Source organism: Sorex araneus, chromosome 6 (assembly GCF_027595985.1).
Source record: "Sorex araneus isolate mSorAra2 chromosome 6, mSorAra2.pri, whole genome shotgun sequence".
Taxonomy (NCBI): domain Eukaryota; kingdom Metazoa; phylum Chordata; class Mammalia; order Eulipotyphla; family Soricidae; genus Sorex; species Sorex araneus.
In genome coordinates, this window is record NC_073307.1 from 106,224,997 (window position 1) to 106,248,792 (window position 23,796).

The window sequence follows — 23,796 nt, forward strand, 5'->3', positions numbered from 1 at the left end:
ACTAAATCCTAGATTCCGTAAAAACTATGTTGTTAAACAACTGGAAAGGAGGGGTGTGAGATAAGTGATCGTTTTACTGGTATAGTGACACCTGAACTCTGTGTATACAATCCTATGCACATATAGAGGTTTTAAACTTAATTACTGAAATTTTATAATATTATAATTGTTATATTAGTATAATATAATATCAATATAATATTGATTATAATATAAATAGCAATATAAAAGACATAAATATCAGTGTTTTTATAGATTTATTGATATTATATTTATATAGAATATTGATGTTATAAATATCAATAAAAATTAGACAAACAAAATTATTTGGAAGAATTTCTCCTTAATTTTTCTAAAATCACTTAAGAAGATTATGTGAAAATCCTCTGAAGTTTTACAAAATTATTTAGTAAAGTCATCTTGTTGAATTTCTGCTTTTAGGGAGATCTTTACTGAAGATTTCTGTGCTCCTTATTGGCATGTTTCAGTTTTCTAACTAGTTTTATTGAAATATAGGCATTTATTTCTATTTTATTATTTTGGGTGTTTTATAAATAAGTTGAAAACACAATTTTTAGAAAGAACAATGTTGAATAACTTACAAATTTAAATTTGGAAATTTGTAAGCTCAATTCTGTACACCAATTCTCAGGTCTGTTAACTTTAGTCATTTTTTATTTATCTGTAGTTGGGCATTTGTGTTATATCTGAGGTTATTCACTACATTTTTTATAGATGCACATGATCTTCCTGGAGAAGTGTTTTTGCATTATTTGTATAGGTATTTCACCTATAGGTGAAATTCTTGGATAACGTGATGATTCACTGTATAATGTTTTGAAAAGGATAACTTTTCTCCTCATCATTGCCAGCACTTGTTTCTTGCCTTTCTTGTCATATGCACAGTGTGAAGTAAATTTTTCATTGACATTTGATTTGACAATAAATGACAATGTATATTTTTATTTTTACCTGTGGATCATCTGTATATTTTATTTAACTATTTTCTGTAGACTTTAATTTCTCCATTTTATCCTTTTGGCACCTTTGTCTTCGATTCACTGTATGTGTGTGTGTGTGTGTGTGTGTGTGTGTGTGTGTGTGTGTGTGTGTGTGTGTGTGTGTAGAGTGAAATCTGGACTGGACTCCCAACTTTATTCCATTAATCAAAGTGTTCTGGTTGCTGGAACATTGTATGACTGAAACCTAATCATGAACAACTTTATAACTGTGCATCTCATGATGATTTAATTAAAAAAGAAGAAAAAATGTTTATTTTTATTCTAATACTATAAATCTATAGTAAACATCAGAGTGTATTAAAAAAATCTTACATTAGCAATGTGTATTTACCTGTAGGGAGATAGGACCCCTTGGGAGTAAATTCCCAAGTCAAATATTTATGCCCCAGCCACAAAAGAGTCACTATTTTAGAGACCAAATCCACAAGCAGAGAGACAGGGCAAACAACTGGATGATTAAACTGCTATTTGAAATAGACTTTCTCCTGTAAGTATTTTTTAAATAGAGCATTGGAATGCCAGGCATAATGCCAATTTGAGTTTGTCCTCTCACTTAACTCTTTATGTCTGTTAGATTATGGCACTCTTAGATATTAACATGTGGAAGTCTTTGATGACAGAGGTCCATGAGCACATCAGAATGTGGATCAACTAATTCATACTAAGTCAGCGCAAGCCTGTCTTTGACAGAGAAGCTGACTGCAGCAAAGTATTCCCGCTTTGATGAATACAAGCATACGTTGTTTCTGGATTTGTGTCAGTGTCCACAAAGTAAAACACAGAATGCCTTGTGCTTAAACCTATTTCTTATTCCTCTTAGGAGAGGCAGTTGAGAACTATAGACAAGAAAGGAATATTCAAATAAACATGAATCTAAAAAATTTCAAGTCGCTGTAGGTTGGAGATCACTTTCTAATTGGAGGTTCTGAACAGAAGTGTATTTAAATAAATGAAGGCGTTGGGAGAAGCAGCCAATTCAATGTCTGAGGATGAGCAGAGCTGTGGTAAAGCTGGCTACATTGACAGCATTCTGGATTAGGGGTAGCCTAACTCAAAGGTTATGTCAGTTATCATCATGGGTGAGCTCTATGATTCATATTGCAGTGCTCCTATAAAAGCAACATGATCATTACCTAGAAACCTGTTAGAAATGTGGATAATTGGACCTCCCTTCAGAACTCCAAAATGCAAATTCTGGGTTTAGAATCTGTTTCAAAAAGTTCAACTGCTTAACATGTTTGAGACCACTAGCCAAAAGGAAACTCCTACCCAACTAGAAGTCACACTATATATTTTCTTTTTTCTTTCTCTAATGTATTAATCTTCACTGGGAATATTTTTGTGTACAGGGACATCAAAAAAATTTTAAATCTTGTATAAAATGATTTTTTTCTCCTCACCTTTGAGGAAATTGATAAGAATGAAACCTAACGACTTCCTTCACTACCAGAATCCTGTCAGATTAAGATCTTTCATCAGAACTCAGCTTCACAATGTAACATTATTCTGGACCATGTTCAAGTATTCCTGCAATTTTATCCCTTGAGCCTCATTTCCTCAATTTTCTCCTTTCTCTTGAATATTTAGTGTGCCCTGTTAGAAAGCAGATTCCAAATCTACATGACTTTAGATAATGCAGTTAACTTTTGTAGTTATGGTTTAAATTAGGAGATCGCTTTTTCCCTCTTTGTTAGGTTAGCTTTTGCCATTTTCTGTTTTCAGATTTTTGCTGACTGTTAAGTAAAGTAGGGTGGTCTACAGTAAGAAAAATACAGAGGTGTTAAATGGAATTAGTTACATTATGCATTACAATGCATTCAAAAATATATCAGTCTAACATTTTTATTAATGGTTGAGTATTCATTGAATATTCAGTTAGGAATAAGTTCTAGAACTAGGGAAGAGAATATGTTTGAAGAGAATATGTTTGGAGAGAAATTCCATTTCCAGTGCTAGCAAAATTACTCTCAGTTCACTGCCTATAGTATACTTTGCTTTATTACAATTATTGTAATATTAATATCAAGGTAAAATAACTTATTGTTGAGTGTCTACTACATCAAGTTGCTGTCTTTTCCTCTATGATAGAATGAAAAGATAAAAATGCATTGTTTTCAAGTGAAATATACTTTTTGAAGGCAAATTAAAAACATCAGTAAGTATGTGGATGTTTTTTAATGTTTTAATTGTAGGATACTTTGAATATTTAAAAAATCAGAGAAGCAATGGAACTAACACAATGTGTATTAAAATAGCTGTATGTTTAAAAAGTACAAGAGGCAAATCATTTCTTTTCCTTTTTATTTTATTTTATTATTTGGCAAATCATCCTTAAGGGCTATGACTGCCTATTGGTACAGCTAAAAATGGGATAAGCTGAAGAAACTAGTGGTTTGAAGATAAAATAACCAAAATAGTTGAACCCAAGTAAAAGATATGATACATATAAAATCACATATGGAAGAAAAGCAAACATCTCCTCCAGATGCCTGCGTTTTTTCACTTATGCACAGGACATTTTCTTTATTCATGAAATTACAAATTCTAATAAAATCATTTTAATAATAACATGGTCCAACTTCTATTTTACATACTTTTTTATCAATAGACCAGATCCTAGAATGGAAACAGTTGGATCAGTTAGGAATTTAATAATGAAACAGTTAAACTTTAAATTCATTTCTCTTTTCCCTCAGTCATTTCCAGGTGCAGCTGTCAGTCATGGTAATATCTTTCAACAATACAGGGACCCAAGTGACTGAATTCCTGATGATCTGCTTCCCAGAAATGCAGGACACGCAGCACTGGCTCTCTATAGTCTTGGCTCCTTTGCTGGTTTTGGCTCTTGGGGCTAACTTTGTACTATTACTCGCCATCCGACAGGAAGTATCTCTGCATGAACCCATGTACTATCTCCTTGCCATCCTCTCCTTGCTAGATGTCATCCTCTGTCTCACAGTCATACCCAAGGTAAGATATCCCTGGGTTTCACTCTTGGGGACTTGGTGTTCTTGATCTAAACAGTTCCTTGTTTTGCTGCTGTAAATATTGCTAACTCTGAAGGGGAGATCCCAGGAATTCAGCCATACCACAGCACGTAGTCATCACGATTTCAAGGTATGCTTTGCACTCTCAGTGATCCCTCTTTTTCAATTTCATTCTTTGCCACTTCACAGATCATCTATCAACATCTTAGATATTCTAAGTTTTTTCTTTTCTATTTATTTGGGGGGAAAGGTTCACACCCAGAGGTTCTCAGGACTTACTTCTGGCTCTGTGCTTGGGGATCATTTCTAACAGGGCTAGCAGGACCATATGTTGTACCAGAGCTTGAAACCAGATCGGTTGCATGCAAGGCAATGCCCTACCTGTTGTATTATCAATACATCCTCTAGTTTTTTAAGTTTTTTCTTGTATTTCTAGAAAGATACTACTTGTCTCTAAATAACCTAACTTCTACCTCCAAAGGCTCTTAATTTGTATTCAAAATATGCCTTGTGTATTTTTTTATATATGTACCAAAATAGGAATCATAATTGGAAGACTATTGTATGTTAAGAAGGGTGGAGTCCTCAAATACATGTATTATGCTGATTGCATTTGATTTTATTCTGATACATTTAGATGAGCAGATGTTTTCATCTGGAATTAGAGTAAGAATTCTACAGATCAAACAAAAGGATACTGAAATCAATATTTCAAAATTCAAATTGTGGTCTACAGAGAGGAAAAGGTACATATCAGGCTCTAGAAATAAGGATGTATGTAGGCAGTATTTGAAAATAGGAGAGTGTCCTAGTTGGGATATTGAAGCTATGGTTTGGGGATACAAATAGTTGAATCCATCTGAGGGTTTTATCAGGGTGGGAATTAGATGCTCAGTTTTTGAAAATAATGATTCTGGCAGGTCCTGTTCATCTTCTGGTTCAACATGAAGTCTATCAGCTTTTCAGGATGCTTCCTACAGATGTTCATCATGAATACATTCCTTCCCATGGAATCGTCCACCTTCATGGTCATGGCCTATGACCGCTATGTGGCCATCTGCCACCCTCTGCGCTACTCATCCATCGTCACAGAGCAGTTTGTCATTTATGCAGCCATCTTTATTGTCTTCCGCAATTTGGTGGCCACACTGCCAACACCAGTTATGGCTGCCAGGCTCAACTACTGTGCTGGCAATGTGGTGGAGAATTGTATCTGTGCCAACATTTCTGTAGCAAGGCTCTCTTGTGAGGATATTCGCTTCAATAAACTCTACCAGTTTGTAAGTGTTTGGTGCTTACTGGGTTCTGATCTGGTACTCATCTTACTATCTTACTGTTTCATCCTCAGAGCTGTTATGCGCCTACAGTCAGGGGGTGCAGCCACCAAAGCCCTGAGTACATGTGGCTCCCATATCATTCTTATACTTTTCTTCTATACATTGCTACTGGTCTTCATCTTCACAAACAAGGCAGGAAAGAAAGTGCCCTCAGACGTGCCCATTCTTCTCAATGTCTTGCACCATCTCATCCCACCAGCTCTGAACCCTATTGTTTATGGAGTGCGAACCCAGGAAATCAAACAAGGGATTCTCAAGCTATTCAAGTACCAACGCTGAAAGATAATGAGCTCTAAAACATATTGAATCAGTTATTTCATTTGAATGTCACAAAGAACACATCATAACAGCCATGCTGCTAGCCTCATTTTGAACTTAAATCTTTATCAACCGCTGTCACAATATTTACCCCCATTAACGTCCCTACAAATCCTCAGTGAGCCCATTTTCCATTATCTTCTTCATTATGACTTCTTGACACTCTGATTTGTCAATTGCTCATACAATAAGTAGGTATTTAATAAATTTCTACCTATTTCTTGGTATTTATATTATCGGTGCTTTTTACATAAAACTTAGAGGGTATGTAAGAAAGCATTTTAATGAAATAGTGAGTATGGATAAGATGTAGGAACTAATTGAACCTTTATCAAGAATCCATATGTAAAGTACTGACTTTGTCTAATATGTAGGTGAAAATTGAAGTATGGGTAACATGCTTTTAATATTTAATATATTGGTCACAAAAATAGATATATGGTAAAACCAAGACTTTGACAAGAGCAAATAATAAAGAGGAATTCCTGGTAACTGAAAGACCTAATTCTACAGGTAATATCAAAACTGTGCCTTTAAGAACAAACTCTTTCTCCGAAAGTATTCCTCACAGCTACACTTTTAATTATTAAGTAGCCAGACAAAGTAAGCAATATATATGTACATATGTGTGTATGTTATTTCACAACATCATGAAAATATTGTTGCTTATCCCAGGGGCACAAGTTTTGGTACAACTTGTACAAATGAATTAACATAATACCCCACATAGACAAAAGGAAAGATAAAATCATATGACAATAGTAATAGTTGATGAGAAAGCATTTGACAATATTCAACATTCTTTTGTGACTAAAAAACCCATGAGACTATATATAATACATTTCAACATAGAAAAGCTCATATCAACAAACTCACCTTTGATATACTCAGTGATGAAAAGATTTTCCTCTAAGATATGGCACAACACAATATGTTTATTCTCATTATTATTACTCAGCTTAAAATTGGAAATACATCCAGATTATTTATACATAATATTTTTATTCCACCATTATTATTTTTATTACAGCATTATTTAATAACATCAAATAAATGGAAACAACCTTAAGTATCCAAGCAACTGATAGATGAATAAAGTTGTGATATAAAACTGAGAAAGATACTGCACAGCTATAAAAATGATGAAATCCTTTTATAATAAGTATATCCCTAGGGAGTATGATGCTCAATAAAATAAATCCAGAGAAGGAAAGATAAAAATTCTGATTCTCTCATGTGGAATTTTTAAAATCAACAGATGAACATACAAAATAAAACATGTTAATTTTGGACTAAAAGACCAACTGTTGGTTGTCAGAATGAACATGAGCAGAGGGGTGGATAAATTATAATAGAAGCAAGGAATGATTGAAGATATAATTGTTTGTTTACTTATACTTGTTGTCCATCACAGTATCAGTAACATAACCTCCTGACCGCTATACAAGCTATACATAGTATTCCAATGTTTACCAGTAATCTGTTCTTGGGCTGTTGGATTAATTTTAGTGTCAGAGAAAAAAAGAAAATTAATTGGTTCCAAATATGTCTTTTGATACTTGCCATGGAGATAAATACAGAGAGAATGATAAAGTCTCATATTGTTACGGGCGCATGGGGGCACGATACTCAGGAATTAATCCTATCTCTGCACCCAAAATTCACTTCTTGCAGGGCTTGGGGAAATCATACAGGGTGCAGATAATCAAACCCAGGTCTCCCCCAAGTAAGGAAAGCACCCTACCTGATGTATAAGGCAAAAGAATATATATTCAACCAAAATATCTCAATATACTATAAATAAGAAGAACAATGCAAAACTACATTGTTTTAATTTTGAACATTTAAACAAATAGTAAACAAAAGAAGAGGAATAAATTTACAAACAGATGATTTACTGAAACAAGAGGTCAGTTTCTATCATTTTATATAAATTTATTTAAGTAAAAGAATACATAAGTGGTATCTAGTGTAGCTGGTAACTATAAACCTGAAACTTTCTTATTTGTTATAATTTAGATAGCTACAATAGTGTTGGGGCTGGATTAATAGCACGGTGGGTTGGGCATTTGCCTTGCACTCGTCGGACCCAGTTTCGATTTCTCCATCCTTCTTGGAGAGCCTGGCAAGCTACCGAGAGTATCCTACCTGCACAGCAGAGCCTGTGGCATATTTGATATGCCAAACTACCCATGGTGTATTTGATATGCCAAAAACAGTAACAACAAGTCTCACAATGGAGACATTTTTGGTGCTCACTCGAGCAAATCGATAAATAATGGGATTACAGTGCAGTGCTACAGTGCAATCCTATTCATAATTCTTTCCATTCATGTTCATGGCTCTTTATCTCTAGCTTTGTCTTTCACTGACCCTCAGCCTTTTGTAAGAGTTTGTATATTGCCTTTACCTTCACACCTTTCAAATTAATGAACACAAAATATGTGCTATAACTACATTGAAACTTCCTTTGCTAATGACTTCAATATTGTTTTAATGAATTAGCGCTGAAGTAACTACAGGGAAACTTTATTTAGGGAAAAACAATTCATCCAACAGAATAGTTTGAAAAGACTACAATAGAAAGTGCCCTTTTAATTTTTATACTATATTTTATTTACTATATTTATTATATGGGCTGGAGCGATTGCACAGTGGGTAGGGCATTTACCTTGCAGCCGACCCAAGTTCAATTCCTCCATCTTTCTCGGAGAGCCTGGCAAGCTACCGAAAGTATCCCACCCGCATGGCAGAGCCTGGCAAGCTACCCATGGCATATTTGGCATGCCAAAAACAGTAACAAGTCTCACAATGGAGACTTTACTGGTGCCCGCTCAAGCACAACGGGACAACAGTGCTACAGTGCTATTATATATTTACTATTTATTTACCAGGCTCTGCTGTGAGGGTGGGATACTCTTGGTAGCTTACTGGGCTCTCCTAGAGGGACGGAGGAATCAAACCCGGGTCAGCCTCGTGCAAGGCAAACGCCCTACCTGCTGTGCTATCAAGCTACTCGTGGCATATTTGATATGTCAAAAACAGTAACAACAAGTCTCACAATGGAGACATTACTGGTATCCACTTGAGCAAATCGATGAACAATGGCACTACAGTGCTACAGTGCTACTATTTATCTATTTTTGTACTATAGAGCCCGGCAAGTTACTGAGAGTATCCCGCCCCCCACAGCAGAGCCTGGCAAGCTCCCTGTGGCTTATTCAATATGCCAAAAAGTCTAACAACAAGTCTCACAATGGAGACATTACTGTTGCCTGCTTGAGCAAGTCAATGAAAAACAGAACAGTGCTACAGTCCTATACTATAAAAATTTTTATCAGTAAGAGATAGAGTCTAAGTTACCTCAGCCTAGTAACAACTTTTGTCATCTCCTGTAGACCTGAAGGGATGAATGACCAGAAGAGTGAAGGAAAAACTTGGCATAAGATGACTTTCTTAAGAAAATTTTTTAAGGTTATTGAATTAGTCTATTTCTTCAGGGTTGAAGTGTACCTATTAATTTTAATTCATTATGTAGTGTTGATTCTGTTCAAATATTTGGTGTTACAGTAAAGAAAACTTTAGTGGAAGAATGAGCAATAGAAATTAAGTTTTACTCTTCACTCCCTACTGTTAGAAAGAAGGAAGAACACAGACCAAGTCTGAACACCCAATTCCTTAAAACAAAAACTGTGGTACAGTTAGGGCAAAGTATTAGGTGTAATGGATTTAAACTCAAGAGAGAGCTAGTTGAAAAGTACTGGAGTGGAGGGGAAAGGTATTTCTCTCTCTCGCCTCTTCCCTTCTGGGGATGAAGGGCGTGGGGACCGCCATATTATGACACCACAGATGGGATTTTACGACAAAAACTGCCGCAAAAGGACGCGAGGGTGCACTTGGGAAGGTGGGAGGCACCAGCCCCTCCTGCGGCCGAGATGTGATCCCAGGGGCCGCACAGGTGTGGCCTCTCCACAGCTGCACGCATGAATCCAGACCCAGCTAAACCACTTTCGACATGGGCAGCTCCTTGCACAATATCTCCAGCCTGAGAACTAAGCCGCGACCCCATGCCCGCCCAGGAGGGGAAAGGTATTTCTCTCTCTCACCTCTTCCCTTCCAGGGATGAAGGGCGTGGGGACCACCATATTATGAGGACACCACAGATGGGGTTTACAAGCTTGTAATGATCCAATATCCGGAAGAAATCTCCCTGGACTTAGTTGTTAAAGTACAGAAATCCAAAACCGCGCGGCCGCAGTAGCTCATTTCTCTTGAATGAGATCAAGAGACTTCATTTCTCTTCACAACAGGTCTGACTCTAGTGGGGTACTCCTAACAATAATGGCGAGGTTTGCGTTGAAATATTGAATGTAACCAAAGTAAATAGAAAGTAAAGTGAAATTTATCAGTTACAAAGCAGGGGGGGCTGCGGGGGTGGGCGTGATGGGAGGTGTACTGTGGGTTTTTTTTTTGGTGGTGGGATATGGGCACTGGTGAAGGGATGGTTGTTTCAGCATTGTATGACTAAGACTTAAGCCTGAAAGCATTGTAATTTTCCACACGGTGATTAAATAAAATAAAATTCTTATTTAAAAAAAAAGAAAAGTACTGGAGCAATTTAATAGGAGGCTGATCAATGGGCTGTGTCAGTTAATTGAGTTAGTCTTTAAATTGCAATTGTATTTATTTTTATTAGGCCATATGTTTGCCAATTTGCAAATTGAAATTAGACCCTATCCTCCAGAGTAGTGGAGAGATGGGTGTTATCATGTTCAATTTTTATATTTCAAGACATGGTCTCTAACTCTTTAGAAAGATATTGCCTGTTTTATGAAATGATAGAACGTTTATATACATTGGCAGAGAAGGTGCACAGAATGATGTGGGAAGAGAATTTTCAATTATAATATTTCTCAAGAAAATTCCCTAAGAAAGAGAATGGACCACTATGATAATGATAGTTGGAAATAATCACTCTGGATAAGAACTGAATGATGAAAGTAAGTAATGTATATAATAATCTTTCAGTACCTGTATTGAGAATCATAATGCCTCAAAGGAAAGAGAACAAGAAAGAGAGAGAGAAGAGGAGAGAGAAAGAGAGGGGAGAGAGAGAGAGAGAGAGAGAGAGAGAGAGAGAGAGAGAAGAAAAGTGCCTGCCATAGAGGAAGACTGGGGTGGGGTGAGGTGGAGGGTTGGAGGAAGGAAACTAGGGACACTGGTGGTGGTAAATGTACATTGGTGAAGGGACGGATATTGGAACATTGTATGACTGAAACGAAAATCAACAAATTTATAACTGTATCTCATGGTGAAGAAAGAAAGAGAGAAAGAAAGAAAGAAAGAAAGAAAGAAAGAAAGAAAGAAAGAAAGAAAGAAAGAAAGAAAGAAAGAAAGAAAGAAAGAAAGAAAGAAAGAAAGAAAGAAAGAAAGAAAGAAAGAAAGAAAGAAAGAGAAAGTGAGGGAGGGAGGGAATGAGGGAGGGAGGGAAGGAGGGAGGGAAGGAGAAAGAGAAAGAGAACATAAGTGGTCAGAATTTTATAATTAGGATGAAATGTCTAAAGTTTAGACCAAGGCTTGTTGATCATTGTTTTTTCTTCTTGCAGTAATGTCAGAAAGCTGATATATTTGCTTGATGTATTAATTGTAGAGAATGTGATGTGTGTTAGTAGCTAGATTTAAGGTTGAGTGTGTTCTTCATACCTAGTAGAATAGGGTTATTTATTGCCAGTAGGTTGCTCTATATTTGCTGTTCTACGCTACAATATCCTGGAATACTAGTTCTTTTTACTTGTCTTTTAGCCATTTCTTAGTTCAAGGGTGTATGTGCAGAAGGGCATGCCTGCCTGACTATTCCTACTGCAGTACTCTTTTTTTTAATTCAAAATATTTAATTATTATGTTTAGGTCACACGTTTAAAATAGTGTTAGTGTTTGTGATTTTTTTAATTTATTTATTTTTAATTAGTGAATCACCGTGAGGGTACAGTTACAGATTTATACATTTTTGTGCTCATGTTTCCCTCATACAAAGTTCAAGAACCCATCCCTTCACCATTGCCCACTCTCCACCACTAGTAAACCCAGCATCCCTCCCACCTCCCCAGTCCCATCTCCCCCCACCCCACCCTGCCACTGTGGCAGGGTATTCCCTTTTGTTCTCTCTCTCTAATTAGGTGTTGTGATCTGCAATAAAGGTGTTGAGTGGCCATTGTGTTTGGTCTCTAGTCTACATTCAGCATGCATCACCCTTCCCCCACATGGCCTCTGACCACATTTTACTTGGTGTTCCCTTCTCTGAGTTGCCCTCTCCCCAGAATGTGAGGCCAGCCTCCAAGCCATGGAATCAACCTCCTGGTACTTATTTCTACCATTCTTGGGTTTTAGCCTCCTACTCTGTTATTCTATATTCCACAGATGAGTGCAATATTTCTATGTCTGTCTCTCTCTTTCTGACTCATTTCACTTAGCATGATACTTTCCATGCTGATCCACTTATATACAAAATTCATGACCACATTTTTCCTAAAAGCTGCATAGTATTCCATTGTATAGATGTACCAAAGTTTCTTCAACCAGTCATCTGTTCTAGGGCACTCGGGTTTTTTCCAGATTCTGGCTATTGTAAACAGTGCTGCGATGAACATATAAGTGCAGATGTCATTTCTACTATACTTTTTTGCTTCTCTGGGATATATTCCCAGAAGTGGTATTGCTGGGTCAAATGGGAGCTCAATTTCTAATTTTTTGAAAATCGTCCATATTGTTTTCCAAAAGGGCCGAACCAGTCGGCATTCCCACCAGCAGTGTAGAAGGGTTCCTTTCTCCTCACATCCTCTCCAGCAGTGGTCTACTGCAGTACTCTTTATGCACTAATTTGATTTTCTCATGACTTTCTGCTTCCTTTAGTATGAGGCATTTATCTCAAAATATATGTTTTTTGGTAAAGTGGTTCTCTTGTGACTTTTAAAGGACTTTTATTCTTTATAATTTTATTACAGTTGTCTTTCATCTTGGATTTTCACAATTTTTGTTTCATCAAGGATAGTTTGTATTATGTAATTGACTAATTGATGATTATCTTTTCTTTTAAATTTTTTTTTATTAGTGAAACACCGTGAGGTACAGTTACAGATTATAAACTTCTGTGTTTCATTTCAGACATATAATGGTCAAGTATCCATCCCTCCACCAGTGCCCATTTTCCACCACCAATGGTTCCAGCATCCCTCCCACTATCCCTATCCCATTCCCCCTCCCCCACCCCATTTCTGTGGCAGGGCATTCCCTTTTGCTCTCTCTCTCTCTCTCTCTCTCTCTCCTTTTGGGTGTTGTAGTTTGCAATAGAGGTATTAAGTGGCCAATGATTGTCTTTTTTTTTTTTGGCTAGTGATTGCTAGATTTGAAGAGGGAGGAGGAAACTCCACTGAGTGCTGAATTGTCATTCTTTGAAATTTTGGAGTTCATTTTTGCCTTAATATTTCATCATTTAAAATATTGTTTACAAAGGATGAGGTGAGAATAGTTTATGTTTCCTGAGAATTAGTTCTTTTAGCACCCATTTGTGCCTATCTTTCCCAAACTTTCTGTTTTTCAGGGTGTTGGGAAGCCAAAAGACAACTTTTATAATCAAATCTGAATGACAGGCTCATTTTTTACCTTCAGATGTAATTCAAAAGGTTTTGAGACATTAATTTATACTTTTATCTGAGATATTAGTTGAATGTGGAGTTTAGTAGCCATAGTTTAGAAAGGCAGAGCAGAAAGTAAAAAGAACTGGATCCCTTCATGGCATAATATTGCTGCCTTTAGCTCTAAGCTGCCTAATTGTCTGTCTCAGCCAGTAAGTCAGTCTCATTTTCCTTGGAATCGGATAGATTCCAGTTTTCTTTAACCACCATAATATAGTGTGTCATACAAAGTTAAATATAGTTCTGATAGTTCGTTTGCTAATGAGAGTACATTTCCCCTGTTTATGTTTTGTGCCACACTTTGACCAATACATATCATAACACATCTAGCTTCTGTTCTTCCCTTGCCTACTCTCCAGGGTAGGAGAACGTGTTAATTTGAGTGATTAGTGTAAAATAAGTGAGCAAATAAACAAAAGGGTTTATAGAGCTTAGCCCTTTCTGAGACTAAGTCATTTTAGAGTCAATTTGGTTCAAGCAATTGTTAGCATTTGGTTATTTGACAAAGATTGCCATAAAAGAGGGTATTAAAACACCTACATATTGGCGCTCAAATATATGTTTTTGTTGGGTTTTTTCATTGTCATTTTTTTAACTTTTCCTACTTGCAGCTTAGACAGACTTTTGGAAAGCTGTCGCTATGTACTTAAGAACTAGTTCACTTGCCTTGCATGCAATCAACCAGGGTATAATCTCTGGCACTTCATTTGGCTCCCTGAGCAACACCAGCATTAATTCCAGGGTGCAGATCTGGGACTAATTCTCCAATAAAACAAACAACTTATATTTTGTGCCACACTTTGACCAATACATATCACAATACATCTTGCTTCAAGAAGTGAGGAAATATACATCACCTATCTTCTGGGTTTCAGTTAAATATTATAATGTTTTAGGCAATCTTTGCTTGTTGGAGCTGAAAGTTTCTAAAGAAAGTTTTTTCTTTAGGCTCAGCTACGTATTTTCAGTTCATTTCTTACTTATTTGATCACTCTATTAAAGATGTTCTGTCCACCATTGCTACATATTCTCACAGAGAAGGTTGTTTGAATTTTTTAGCCTCCAGGAAATGTGAATACCCATTCTCTTGGATGAGCATTATACAAATAGTTTTCTGCGATAAAAGGAGGGAGAGTTTGGTTCACACCTGGCAGTGCTTGGGGGCTATTCTTGACTGTGCTCCCAGGTCACTCTGGATGGCTCCCAGGATACCAAGTGGTGTGTGTGTGTGTGTGTGTGTGTGTGTGTGTGTGTGTGTGTGTGTGTGTGTGTTTGGGGGGTGGGCGGGTAGAGGAAGGAACGATTGAAGTGGGGCTGGCTGCATGCAGGGCAACCTTTCCCAATACTATCTTTTCAAAACTTCCATTATCTTTTGGGGGGACACTTATTTCCTCTTTAAATATAAAAGAATTTTAGGAGAATTACTGCAAACATGTTAGAAAAGACAAACAGATAATGTGACTCATCCATTATCAACAGTCAGTGGTTCTGGTGGATGGCTGTTAAAAACAGGTGAAAGCACTTATGTTAATTGCATTGCTATTTACAATAGCCACGATCTAGAAGGAGCACAAGTGCCCAACAAAAGAGGAATGGAAAAGGAAATTGTGGTATATATACATGTTGGAATAACTATAATAAAAATGAAAACTTGCAGTTCACTGCAACTGGAATGAATCTGGAGGGTATCCTGCTAAATGTAGTTTGAAGGCAGAGAGCATACTACATTCTGTATGAGCTTATTCACTGTGACTTATAAAGAAAAAAGGAAGGGAATGAACAATATAATTAATGAATATATTAACCCTTGGACTCTGCCTAAAGAACTAAGATTGCCAACTGGGAGTTGAGGGTTGGAGATGTGTAGAATACAGTGAACTAGAAGGTATTTAGGGACTATGGTGAGAGGTTGTTTTGAACTTTGGTGATGATGAAGTACAGTAAATTTGTAAATTTGTATGCCTGAAGCATAATAATCACCGTATCACTATCATCCCCTTATTCATTGATTCACTCAGGCAGGCGCAAGTAACATCTCCATTCGATGAGGAGATAATCTCATCAGCCACCCTCCAGAACTCACAGCTGCGTCTCCCAGAAGGGAACATAAAATGAGATCCCTATAACCATGCCACCAGACTCTGCACCAGGCTGCTTTCACTCGGGACACCCAAGAGGCGGGGCAGATGAGAGCCCTCCCCATCCAAGGGACCCAGCCCCGGCAGCCGACCTTCTTCACTACCCAACCGCCACCACACCACAGGCCGCTTTCCACACGTTCGGGCCGAGACTGACGCATGAGTGAAGTCCCACAGAACCCAGGTAATGCGGAACTTTGTGACCTTGGACTCTGGGCTCAACGGAACCCAGGGGCAGAGATCCTCTGCCTGCTTCTCCCCAGTCTCCGAAGCATAATAATACCATCATAAAACATGTTACCTCAATAAAGTTTAATTTAAAATATCAGTTTGAAGCACCTGGTCTAAGGACTGGATTGATAGTACAGCGGGTAGGGCATTTGCCTTGCATGCAGCTGACCTGGGTTCGATTCCCAGCATCCCATATGGTCTTTGTCTCAGCATCTATGAACAAGCAGATATTATCCCTTCATTATTATCATATATAGTATTACTATATTATTCATAATAGATATTATCATCATTATCCCTCATGTATGAATGAAGGAATAATAAGCAAAGTTACATTCAGAATCCTAATTTGTAAAGAAAACCAAATTCACCGACAATAACTCATCCCTTTTAAACAGTACATTCTCTTTATTTTATTTTATTTTTTATTGAATCACCGTGAGATACAGTTGCAAACCTTTATGTTTGAGTTTCATTCATACAATGATTGAACACCCATCCCTCCACTAGTGCACATTCTCCACCACCAATGTCCCAAGTATACCCCCCCCTTTTTAATCATCCCCTTGCCTCTATGGCAGACAATTTCCCCCACACTCTCTCTCTACTTTGGGACATTATGGTTTGCAATATAGATACTGAGAGGCTATCAAATTTGTTCCTTTGTCTACTTTCAGCACACATCTCCTACCTGAATTATTCCTTCAACCATCATTGACTTAGTGATCCCCTCTCTATTCTAGCTGCCTTCTCCCCCACCTCATAAGGCAGGCTTCCAACTATGGGGCAGTATTCCTGGCCTTTGTGTATACTGTCCTGGGGTGTCAGTATCATATTATGTTATTTTGTATTCCACAAATGAGTGTAGTCATTTTATATCTGTCCCTCTCTTTCTGACTCATTTCATTTAGCATGACACTCTCCATGACCATTCACTTATAAGCAAATTTCATAACTTCATCTTTCCTAATAGCTGCATAGTATTCCATTGTATAGATGTAACCAAAGTTTCTATAACCAGTCATCTGTTCTCGGGCACTCGGGTTGTTTCTAGATTCTGGCTATTGTGAACAGTGCTGCAATGAAAAACAGTACATTCTCAACCCTTGTTGAAACCCTTTCAAAAAGTTCTGTTAAAAATAGCAGAATGACTATCCCCCACTCTTATACTTCTGGAATCCCCAAGAGCCATAGCTGCTGCTATGTTAAGTCAGGGAACTGCTCTTCACATCCATGAACAAAATCTCTGAGGAGATGCAAGCCAAGCAGCTGAAATTAATGGCCACATTGGCTCCCCAACTATGAACTCTAGGGTGCCCTAGGGAGGGAGGTGGGCTGAGTCCTACCCTGCTGAGGTTGGGGCAGCCTCACCCATACCCCACTGCTGCTGCCACGCTGACAGCCTGACTCCACAGCTTTACTACATATCCTTGCAGACACATCCCAGTTCTACAGATCCTGCATACATCTCCAAATTCCACAGTCCTAAAATTCCAATTGGAGCACACCAATTAGATGAGGAAGTAACATGATGCCAACAAAACAAATGAAAGCAACCACACGGAAGGTTCGATTAATGATGAACAGCATAGTAAATCTTCAAAGACTTAACAAACCGTGGTGAGACATAACAATTTTCACAAATTTTCTTTTGTTAGAGTATTTTTGATATTCCTTTAGCCATTTGGTTGTAACAAGCAATTATAAAATAATTATTCTGTGCAGGCTAAGGGGGCAGGATTGGGAGGTGGTTAGGAAAACGGGGACGGGTGGAGGGAAGGTCACTCAGGTGGTGGGATTGATAATGGAACATCAAAAGTCCATAACAATTGTATTATGAACAATTGTAAACTATATAATCTCTGAGGGACTAGAGAAGGCCCCAACGGCTCTCCCCATTGTCGCCTGGGTTGAGTGGTCGTCTTGGGCCACTCCCCCAGCCAGGGTGGCCTGTGCCATGGGGCAGATGAAGGAGGAAACGAGGGCCAAGCTGGTTGATTGATCAGATGATGTTAATTCTGTTCTCCCCACACACCTGTTCCAATCTCTCTGAGCCCCCCATTCTAGCCTCACACTGCCCCTCATTCCCATCTTCTCCTGTCTCTCCTGCTCATCTCTCTGCGCTCCATCTTGCTCTCTGCTCTCTCTCCCAACTCCTGCAACTCTTGTCTCTCCACTCTCCAACTCCCTTGCACTCTGGGCCAATGCTACACCCAATCTGCTAGCAAAATCAACATAAGAAAGCCCTTCCTGACTGTCCATCAGGCTCAAGGGCAGAAATACCACCTGGGGGTGTTCCTCTTCTCCTTAGTTCAATAACTTAATTAACATCTTAATATTAGTTATTTTTGTGTGGACACAGTAAGAGATACATTGAGGCTTGTAGGGCAGCTCTCCTGGGAACAACTTGCCACAGATTCAGACTACAGTGCTCAAGCCAGATTAATCATTCCCAACCCTAGCAGCGTCCGAATCTAGTTATTACTCTTTGGATCATGACAGAATTTGTCCATGACCATGCTCTTAACTTACAGTTAAGCATTATGACACTTTGATCAGGCCCATCTCGAAACCAGGGTAGCACACAGCTCACCAGTCCCTTGTCGGGACCCTGCTTTGGAGGGTGCTAGGAAGTTAGGGCAACTGAAGCTTAAGTCAAGAGAACAGATGCCCAGTAAGTAAATATCATTGAGAGTCAACTAACTCCCATGTTATAAAAGCATAGCATTTACTGTCTTCCTGTGCCCATACAAAAAAGACATTGCTCTGAATTAACTGTGCAAATGACTTAAGGAGAAGAGAAAAACAATATTTACAAGTCAACAGAGCACAAAGAAAGAAGTTACAAATAAACACAGAGGAATAGGAGCACTGTGGTGGGAGTGACCTAATAAACCTAGCTCCCTGAGGCAAGGCAGAAAAGACAAACCAATGTTATCCTACAGTAAACCATGGGGTTTATATAAAGGCTAAAAAAAAAGAACAGCAAAAATAGATCCTAAGATAAAGAACTTGGGGGCTCAAGAGATAGTAGAGGGCAAAGCACTTATTTTGCATGTATCTTACTGAGATACATGCAATGTATTTATCTCAGCACTCCATATGGTCCCCTGAGCCCATCAAGGAGTGATCTCTGAGCACAGAGCCAGAAGTAAACCATAGCACAGGTGTGGTCCCAAAGCACAAACTAGCAAACAAGATAAGATGTTAGTAAAATAAGAATAAAGATCTACTGATTTCTCTCCTTTTGAAGGAGAGGCTTTTTTTTTTCTTATTTTTTTTAATACTGTGACCATGGAGACAAAGCAGAAGCCTTATACATTATAAAAGGCAACGTTTTCAGCAAGGAAGTTGACAGTAGAACTGTTGTTTTCACTCTTTGAGGAGGAAAATAAGTAGTCACAAAGAGAACTCTGGACATGTTACTCTCACTCTTTTAAACAGTGTTTGTGGTTGACAGTTTCTGCCATAAACCATCTCATTTAATTCTCACCAAGTGATCATTGAATTTTCATTATCACAGTCATTTTTAAAATATTTATAAATTATGTCTTGTGAGATGGAGAGAAAATACAGGAATTAAGGCACTTACATTGCATATGGCAGACTCTGATTTGATTCCTGCCAGAGAATCCCTGAGCACAGAGCCAGGAGTAAGCCCTGATTATCAACAGGTGTGGCACAAAACAAACTAAATTACATCTTGGGTATTTATTGTTTCTATTTTTCTGGCATATTAGTGGCAATATGAAACTGGGTTAAAATGTTTGGCATTGGAAGAGCCAGAGTGATAGTATAGCAAGCTAGTAAGGTGCTTGCCTTGTACATTAGTGACTATGGTTTGATCCCAGCGCTGCATATGGTCCTCTGAGCACCTCCAGGAGTGATCCCTGAGCACAAAGTCAGGAGGAAGCCATGAGCACAGATGGATGTGGTCCAAAAACCATATATATTTTGTGTGTGCTTGGGGGAGAGGGTCAAGAAGACGAGAGGCCTAGTGCTAGTAGTGGAGAGGCCTGGTCATTTTGGTGGTGATAGGATGTAGTTGTTTTGTGTATTGACACCACCAACTTTAACACTATTGTCACTGTCTATCACTGTCACTATCTCCCCATTGTTCATCAATTTGCTGCAGCAGGCACCAGCAATGTCTCCATTGTGAGACTTGTTGTTACCATTTTTGGCATATCAAATACACCACGGGTAGCTTGCCAGGCTCTGCCATGCAGGCAGGAGACTCTCGGTAGCTTGCTGGGCTCTCTGAGAGGCACAGAAATCGAACCCGGGTCAGCCATGTTCAAGGCAAACGCCCTACCCGCTGTGCTATCGCTCCAGCAATGAATAGGGTTAATTTTTGAAATTGAAATCTTACATTAAAATTCATGATACAGAAAATAAAGTTTGTTGATCAAGAAAAAGAACATTTAGGGATAGAGAAATAGTACAGTGGGTAGGGCCTTACTTTGATGTGGCCAATTTAAGTTTGCTCTCTATCATGCCATATGGTCTCCCAAGCACTGCCAGGAGTAATTCCTGAGTGCGGAGCCAGGAGTAACCCCTGAGCATCAGCAGATGTGTCCCAAAATTTATAAAAAGAATATTTACATCAGTTCTATGAAAGTTTTGAATTGGATGTAAAAATATGTTCCAAAGCCAAGACTGTATTAGGAAGCAATTTGAGCACAACTGATTTTCACATTTACATTTGTGCAATTTTCCCACTCATGATATTTGTTGTGTATTTTTTTTTCATCAGGCTGGGGAAAATTGTATTTGAATAATAAAACACTATACACATTCCAAATGTCTACCAGTTACTATTGTTATATTACCCACAACATTATCTGATTTCAGATAAAATTGATCTAATACTCCTTGATAATTCAAAAGACTCAATCCTTTCTTCAATTTCCACAGCAAACCTCCTGTTTTTGACAATGTATTATGATTTATTCATTGCATTTTTGGTTGTTCTTTTATTTATTTATTTTTTTGGTTTTTGGGTCACACCTGGCGATGCACAGGGGTTACTCCTGGCTCTGCACTCAGGAATTACTCCTGGCGGTGCTCAGGGGACCATATGGGATGCTGGGATTTGAACCCGGGTCGGCCTCGTGCAAGGCAAACGCTCTACCCGCTATGCTATCACTCCAGCCCCTTGGTTGTTCTTTTAATATGTGTGAAACATGGTGCTGCTCATATTAGTTCTCCATTATTAATTATTTCTTAACAACAAGACCAATATTGTTGTGGTGACTTATGTGAAGTGGGGATAAAGGAGTCAGTAGCCTCAAAAGCAGAGACTACTACTTCCCACACTACCCTCCTTGGTCACCTCAGGAAATTCCTGGAAAGTTGGGACTGATCAGAGTCTGTTCTGAAGACCTGAACAGTCCAGACCATACTTCTCACCAGTCTCACAAGACAGTTGTCAAACCACATTTGAGTCCAATGTGTTCTGCAACATGTGGGAAATGACCCCTGCCACCTGATTTCTCCAGAAGTCATGGAGCTCAGACTAGAGCCAGGAATTACTCTTGGCAGCAAAGGAAAGTCAGTTCTAAATTCTACTCAAGTCTTCCAGAAATGTCACCTTCCCTTACAGAGAAGAATTTCAGGATGAGACAAATAGTGAGTAAAACAATTTATTTAAAGATTATGAGGAAGAATTGGTCCATTGTTGGAAGCCTGTGGGGGAAGGGGGTTGTGGTTGTGGGAGTGCAGATATGACAGAGAAAGGACAACTATGATAATGACTGTTGGAATGCCTGCCATAGAATCAGATTGTGTGTGTGGGGGGTGGGGGGACATTGGCAGGGGAAAATGTATGTGGTGAAGAGTTGGGTCTTGGAATATTGTATGACTGAATGGAATCACTAAAAGTTCTGTTCTCAGTTTTCTGAGATGTTTCCAAACCATTTTACAAAGAGATCTGCCTCCATATTCTTACCACAACCTTTTGTTCTGCTGGAGCTTTTTTTGTTGAAACAAGCAACAGTCCCATCAGCAGTGAATAAGATATTTTTATTTTGTATATCCCTGCCAGAATTTAGTTCTCTATTTTATTTATGTCACTGATGAAATTTTTTTAGTTCTGTGGACTAAACTACATTCTACCATAGATGCTTTGGTGATTTGGCATAATATAATGATTTTTTAGCTACTCATGTCACATATAACAGAATTGACTATAGATCAAGCAGACAGGAAACCAAGCCTAAATCGGATACAGCTTCTTCCAGTCACCTAAACTGCCTCCCTAAGATTAGACTGGGGTAGGACTATTTCTAGAAGTAAACAGTAAGCCTTCAAAGCCACTGGGAGCCTCTCTTAATTGAACAGAACCATCACCAACCGGGGATTGGAAGGATGAGACAGAAATGCCACGACTGGACCCATGAAAGGTCATTACACAGGTGAAATTTACAACCCAAACCCCAGGAGTGGTCGACAGCGGGAGAGCTCAGTCTTGAGCAAAAGGTCAAGCACGGCAAATAATGGAGAAGCCGCTCAGAAACACCAGTAAGAAGGCAGATTCAGGATCTCATTTGCCGTAGTGAGTAGATCAAGGCTCTGGGGGAGGAGCTGGGGGTGAGGAGCAATGGAGATGAGGTAGGAAGTCAGCAATAAATTTCAGGGAATTCTGTAACCAAAAACAAAAAAACTGTTTGGAGAGACAAAAAATAAATGCTCTGAAAAGGTATACCCTGGTGCCAACTCAGGACAAAATCCAGACTCTATCCAGGAGAGACTACAAAAGCGGAAAGTCAACCTTGAGAACGCAGTAGAAACAACCCTTAGCCCGAACTGAAGCAGCATGAACAAGGGGGTCAAAAACCTACCAAACAAGCTTTTCAAAGCAGCTTGTTACACTCCATCCCAGGGTTATTTACATCCTTACTCTGAGTGTTCAACTTCTTCCCTTTACATGATGGAGTTGGAGTTGTCTGCATATCCTAATTTGAGATGTGTTCCTTCTTCCAGTTCTTTCTTTCAGGTAATGGTTCTCTCTCTGTCTATCTGTCTCTCTGTCTCTGTCTCTCTGCCTCTCTGTCTCTGTCTCTCTATGTGTCTCTGTCTCTGTCTCTTTCGGTGTCTCTGTGTCTCTCTGTCTCTCTCTGTGTCTGTGTCTGTGTCTCTGTCTTTCTCTCTCTCTCTCTCTCTCTCTCTCTCTCTCTCTCTCTCTCTCTCTCTCTCTCTCTCTTTCTTTCTCCTCTCGATATTTTGTGCCATAAACTCAAAAGCCTAAATGTGTGGTTACACTTAACAAATTCTGATCTCCCCAGATATAAACTTGACAGACGACAAGCAATTCATTTCCTTCAGATTCTGTCCCTGTTTATAAACATGATTCCCTACCTTGGATTTTGGGAAACTTGCCTTTTCATCAGGTTCTTCACTTCTACAAGAGCTATGAACCATTTCTGAGAGTAAGTATAAAAGAAGATAATGAGGACTAAATGATTGTGATAAAGAATGTACAGCACTGTAGCCATAGAAATATGTAAAGAATATCTTTTGGCTAAACAGTGTCAGGCGCACATGAGACTTCCAATAAAAATTTGTCTGGCAAAAGATCAAACTAAACAAGATCAGAAAAAAATACATTACAAAGCAAAAATTCTCTAAGGGGATCCTCTGACTCATAAGGATCAATTCTTTCATTATCTGAAATTTGTAAAGTACATGAAACACATTTTCACTTTTTTCTACCTGTATAACACAAAAACAAACTCAGTATTTAATGAAAAATTTAATTGACTTTGACTTCTATGAAGTCATCCAAAATGGAAAATGAGAAAATTAAGTTAAGGAAGAGCGCATCAAATTGTCAAATAAGAAGTAAAAATTAAGATGCTAATTTCTTTTAAGTTATTTTTTGGACGGGGGGAGAAGGCACAGCGCTTACTATAAAACATTTTATATTTTGTTAGTTTTTTTTTTTTAATGGTGCTTAGGGCTTACTCCCGCCTTTGCACTCAAGAATTAATCCTGGGCCGAGGACGGAGCTCGGGCTCTGGCCGAGATTCGACCCAGGTGGTCATGCCTTTGCACAGTCGAGTGGCTGCGGA

At 38.5% G+C, this 23,796-nt stretch overlaps 1 protein-coding gene across 1 annotated transcript; it reads left to right on the forward strand.

The window, feature by feature from the left end:
* Positions 1-3,743: 3,743 nt before the first annotated feature.
* LOC101554798 (olfactory receptor 56A4-like) lies at positions 3,744-5,625 on the forward strand. Its single transcript, XM_004621180.2, has 2 exons — positions 3,744-3,992; positions 4,930-5,625. The coding sequence occupies exons 1-2, from the start codon at positions 3,744-3,746 to the stop codon at positions 5,623-5,625; spliced, it is 945 nt and encodes a 314-aa protein (XP_004621237.2).
* Positions 5,626-23,796: the final 18,171 nt, after the last annotated feature.